At 32.6% G+C, this 6,089-nt stretch overlaps 1 protein-coding gene across 1 annotated transcript; it reads right to left on the bottom strand.

Annotated features, from left to right (window-relative positions):
• Positions 1-5,161: 5,161 nt before the first annotated feature.
• LOC115708648 (mini zinc finger protein 3) lies at positions 5,162-5,830 on the bottom strand. The gene has a single exon (XM_030636627.2). The coding sequence runs from the start codon at positions 5,678-5,680 to the stop codon at positions 5,402-5,404; it is 279 nt and encodes a 92-aa protein (XP_030492487.1). The 5' UTR covers positions 5,681-5,830; the 3' UTR covers positions 5,162-5,401.
• Between the last annotated feature and the right edge of the window lie 259 nt (positions 5,831-6,089).

Raw genomic sequence — 6,089 nt, 5'->3', positions numbered from 1 at the left:
TGATAGTACCTTTATTCTATCTATTTTATCTTTCCATACTCTTTTTGCAAGTCCTTCCAGAATGTGCAATGGTGGATTAGAACCAAGCACATAACAGACAAGTGAAGGTTTCTAGAATGCTACCTCATCCACTATATCCTCCAAAGTAATCTTAACTTTTGTAGGTTTCCAGAATGCTACCTCATCCTCTATATCCTCCAAAGTAATCTTAGCTTTTGTAGGTTTCTCAAAATTATTAAAGGGGGATTATAGTGTCCGAACTGCATAACCAGATCGCAATATTAGAGGTCTGGAGTTCTTACCTTGAGCAATTTTACTGTTACATTGATCATTAGCTGCCAGAAATTGTACAAAGTCTCTTCGAACATCCTCCTATTGCATTATATCTCTCAGAGATGATTTTGGTGAAAGAGCAGGTTGAAATAGGTCTTTAAGCAATGAATCAGAGCCAACAGTTCGCAATCCTTGCTTATAACAATTTTTATCCTTTTCCTCAGAGAATTCTATCGGTTCGATACCAAGTACCTCATCAATGAATATTATCTTTAAAACATCCATAGAACAAGTTGGTCCCTTCTTCTTCATCTTCTTAGTAACAACTCCCTGTTTTCCTTGCCCCTTTGATCTTGTCTTCGCTATGGCACCAACTCGTGAGCGGCAAGAGCTAGAGAAGGAGATAGAAAAACTATGAGTCATATTTAATCAAACTATTATTTTTTGAGCAATCTAACTATCTATTTTAATTATTCTCACAAATAAACTAAATACTTCACAATAATTCTAAATAAATTTAGAAAATTATCAAACTTCACCAAATACCCTAAAATAATATATAGTTTCAAAATCTACAAAAGAATTTGAGAAAAACACCTCAAATCTGCCCAGATCTGGCACTGACAAGCTCCAAACTCTTTCTACAGTTCGTTTAGATGCGTCTTTGCGAGAAGAGAACATTCCCATAGATTCCAATACCTTAAAGAAGCCCAGTACAGTTGGTATTTTGTCCCATAATGGCTCTCTGAACACGGTACACAGACAAAAATGGTGTCCAAACTGTGATTTCAGTTTTAGACTATTTCAAACCATTTTTCTACGTCGAACCCACTCCTTAGGGTGTCTTAAACTCGAATATGACCTTCCACAAATCCAAAACACGAAGAAACTTTGTCGCATTCGAACTCGTTCGATAACTAAAATCCTAAACGTGAATAATGGTTGCTCTTGTAAACTATGGTTCGAGACCTTACAATCACGTCCAAAACTCTTCTTACATGATTCCAAACTCAGATATAAGCCCCAATATCACTCAGATCATGCCCAACCAAACCCGAAGAAGGAAAAAATGTAAAAACCTTTTGGTCCTTATTTTTGGTCCCGACACACTCTCTATAAGGTATTTAACACTTAGCACCACTACTACAAAAACCCCCTTTAGAGGCGGTTTTTAAGCCCTTTCAGCGTCAGTTTTCGTGAAATTCGCTACCGACGCTGATCAGGGCGACGCTAAAGGGTTTATATGAACCGACGCCATATGTACCCCTATGGCGTCAGTTATTATCAAATAACCGACGCCATAGGACCCCTATGGCATCGATTATTATAAAATAACCGACGCCATAGGACCCCTATGGCGTCGCTTATTATAAAATAACCGACGCCATAGGGACCAAATTAAAATTTTAATTATTAAATTACTTACTAGTTATTAAACAAAGTAGCAAGTTACTAGCTAGTTATTAATTTCCATAGTTAATTTTTTAAAAAATAACATATAAATATATATACATATATAATCAATTATATATTCACACTACCATTATTTTAAAAACTTTATCTCTAAACTAATTAAATTCCTACTACCTCTTATTCTCATTCACAACAAATATATATACAATACAAATACACAAAATACACAAATAGTATATACACACAAGATATATATAAACACATATTCAATAATAAAATACAAAATATATACATATATATTATATATCAAGTTAATAAATATTTACCTTATAAACGCAATCCGGCAATAAAATCCTACAAAAATTCGACCACCTCTAGAACACACACAATATAATATTAATAAAATAAAAAAATTCTAAAAAAATTTATAAAAACGAAATCATACCAATGTACATAAATAAAATGAATAGAAAGTATATTTATACCTTAATGGACGTTGAGACTCAACGTTTTCTCCGCTAAAATCGGTGGTCGGAGTTATACCCACCACCTTTCTTTATAATAGGTTCGGTTTGGTATATAGAGGGGAAAAAAACTGAACTTTTTTACACTATAGGTTTAGGTATAGAAAATAGAAGATTTTAAGACAAAAATGGGGTAAAATGGTTAAAAAATGAGGGAGAATGAGGTTGTTTTAGTGGTGGTTGGCGAGGAATTTTTCGTGGGTTTGGGGCTGCTGTGGGTGGCTGTTCTTCGTGTTCAGCAAGGTGTGAAATGAGGAAGTGAGGAAGACGAAGCACAAAGGGTCTGATATATAACCCTATGGTGTCGGTTATTGGGTATTAACCGACGCCATAGGTGCCACGTGTCGAATAAAGGTGGCTCCTATGTCGTCGGTTAATACCCAATAACCGACGCCATAGGGTTAATAACAAAACCCTAATTTTTCATAACCCCCAACCGACGGCATAGATATATATACATTCTATACTTACGGTTTTTACCAAAAAACTGTCTCTAAATGTCAATGCAGATATTTTCACCCCCTTTAGCTTCCCTTTTTATAAATTGGGTTGAAAAAAGGGAAGCTAAAGGCTTACATTGTAGTAGTTCACTTTGCAACATAAGAATTGATATGAGTTGCCACCCCAATTTCGCTAGAAAAATGCTCGATTCTTCTCTATAGTTTTTTAGAAACCCAACCCTCCTCGAGATTTGGGGAGAAAAACTTTATTCCACACTTTGAGTCATAAACCATGGTTCCCTTTCTCACTTCCCTAGCTACCAGAATTTTCGGGCCATGCGATTAATTTTGAACGCCAACCTTTGATTTCGTTGTTTTCAAAGAATAAATTGGGAGAGACAGACCCACTGATATAATAAGCGTGGCACGACCTACTTCGAAAAGATTTTTCATGTGTTTCCATCCTCGAAGCGTAGAAGAAAGATTATTCAAGACAAAGTTGAATTCAATATCCTTTCGATGTGTTCTAAATATAGGAAGCCCCAAATATTTGATGTTTCAGTTTGGGCTATCTAATGCCTAGACTTTCTTTATTACCCTTTCTTACTTCAAAAAAATTAACATTCCAAGATTGTTGTATTTTTGTCTCGACTAAGAGCAATATTTTTCCAAATAATTCAAAAATTTACAAGCTTCCTCATATTGGCTACCCTTAACGATAAGGTCATCCACAAATAAAATTTGAGATGAGCGTGGTCTAGTCCTATTCAATTTTATCCACTTGATTTTACCACTCCCCAAAGCCTCATCAATAAGTCTAGAAAGAATTTCGGCCACCTAGATTAAGATATACGGGTAAAAAGGATCTTCCTGGTGAATACCGTATTTCGGAACAATCTTTCTCATCAGCCCACTATGACAAATGTTGAGAGATGATGTAGTAATATATTGGGAGACCCAAATGCGAAATATAACTCATCGAAAATTAGTTTAGTCAAATGTTAACATAAAAATCTTAATCTCGTGCTTGAAAAAGATAGAATTGTTCCAAATTTATTAAAATATATGAGTTATATACAACTCTTCGTGAGAAAGGAGCCATTATTATAACTAATTGTAAGTTACAAGACCAAATTTATTCCACAAATCATTAAGAAGTTGAGCCAAACGAACATATATATAATGAGAATATAATCTTTATGCAAGAAATAAAATATGTTTAAAATAAAGAAAATGCACAAGTGAACTTTAAAATATAAGTTTTAGTTATCTTTATAAAATATTAAATATGTTTAAAGATTGGGGTATCCAAGTTTTTTATTTTTAATTAATGTTTTTTCTTTTATATTGTTTGTTACTAGCTAGCTAGGTAGGTACTATAATCAAACCCACTAGGGCCAAAAAAGAGAAGGGACATCTCTCTACAACATTATCAGTTGTGTTTTTTTATTTTCTTCTTCAATTGTTTAATGAGCTTAGTTGCCTTTTGTTTTGTGCAAGATGTTTAAAAAATATGTTGATAACATGATTGGATATCTGTGGGCCTTTCTAAATGTTATATTCTGCATTCTATATGATTATAAAGAAGATATACTACTTTATTGTTCTTTCGATTCTCAAGAAATACCTTGTACTAATTTCAATCTTATATATGTCTTCCCAAGTAATTAAATAACTTTCCTGAGTTTTTTAATAACAAATTCATATTAACACACATATATGTAAATAGGTTATACTATCTATATATATAAAAATATATTTATTTATATATTACTATTAGAGCACAGCTTTATGTAATATATATACTACATGTACAGAATTTTATGTAAGCTTCTTCTGATATACTTTGTTATTAATTAATATACATATCTATATTCTACTGGTATAACAAAGTTTCATGCATGTGTATGTATGAAAAGCTTCAAGTCCTTTAATTTTGCATTATTTACTAAATCTTTGTCCTTACATTTAATTATCAATTCAAGGACATTCAATTTCTTTTATTTTTTTATATAACCACACAAATTAGAATAATTATGCTAAGAATGAACTTCATAACCAGCCAAAGCAAACATTATATTCAAGGTTTCAAATAATTCACTATTCTCTAGCTTTGAACCGACTTTTTGATAAAATAACAAGGCAGTAAACCAGAGAGCATAATATAAAACTATGCCTTCTTCGGTACAATGAAAATTATCATGTAGTGATGAGATGTGCAGCAATTCGATCATATATATATATTATATATTTGTAAAAATATGTATATATAATATAATGAAATTGATGTTAATCATTCAGATCAAAAAAAAAAAAAAAAAAAAATTGATGTTAATCATATAATTATTTTAGCTAAATATCTAAGTAACTAATTTTGTCATGACAATTTATTTAATCGAATCAAAAAATTAACGATAAATATATCATTATTGAAAAAAAAAAACACTCCTCGGTTCTGGACAAGTATAAGAAAAATAATAATCAGAACATATATATATATTGAGGAAGATGAGAAATCAAATTTTGATTTTCTATTTTGAGAGTTTGTATTCTGTTTGATGACCATATATAGTTTAATTACAACAACACCCCTCACAATCACTTTAGAACTTTTCACACACAGAGATCGGAAAGAGAGAGAGAAATTAAGAACTCGTTCTTCTTGTTCATCTATTGTTTTGTTCTTTTATGAAAAATAAGTATTCACACTAGGTAGAATTGATAAATTACTACCGGGTGAGAATTGAAGAATTATTGAGCTGGAGAATACTCACAAACCACCTCGTTTTCCTCTTCCCTTCTGTGAAAGTTGCGGTGGCATCCGCAGGCGGCGCAAGAAAGCGCCCCCACCGTCCCTTCCTCTCCGTTAGCCATGAACTCGCGGCAGCCATCCACTGCGTAGCCACCGATATTAGCCGCGTGATTCTTCTGGCACTCACCATACCTCACCGTACTCCTCACAACCGAAGAAGAAATAGTACTTGTACTACTTGACTTGTCTCTTTTAACCACTACTTGCCTTTTCTTCATATCCTTGTTTAGCTAAAATTGAATAGAAAAAGCAAATAAAGAAGCGATCTAGCTTGCTTGGTAGGTTTAATGTGGAAGTTTTGGAGTCTTGTTTTGCTTCCTTAATTGTCTAAGCTTGTTGCCCTAGCTCATCCAAAAAATTATATTCCACTACGAGAAAGAATTCAAAGGAAAAAGGCTAAGCTATATCTATATATGATCAGTATAATTATGTGTTTATATACATGTATAAATATAGCTATAGGCTATACATGGTGCATAATCGATTCTATATAGTGGTGCCTAACCCTAACCCTAGTATTTATATTTATAAATGGGATAAGGGGTTCGTTGTATTCCACCACCTCTTAGAGAAAAACAAAAAATAAAAAAAATAATAAATAAAAAAAAAAAAGAAAGAAAGAAAGAA

This window comes from Cannabis sativa, chromosome 3 (assembly GCF_029168945.1).
Source record: "Cannabis sativa cultivar Pink pepper isolate KNU-18-1 chromosome 3, ASM2916894v1, whole genome shotgun sequence".
Classification (NCBI taxonomy): Eukaryota; Viridiplantae; Streptophyta; class Magnoliopsida; order Rosales; family Cannabaceae; genus Cannabis; species Cannabis sativa.
Note: the sequence above shows the minus strand (reverse complement) of the source record. Positions and strands in the feature narration are given on the sequence as shown.

What these genes read in the sequence shown, in the direction of transcription:
- LOC115708648 (XM_030636627.2), bottom strand. Translation starts at nt 5,680, where the DNA reads ATGAAGAAAAGGCAAGTAGTGGTTAAAAGAGACAAGTCAAGTAGTACA.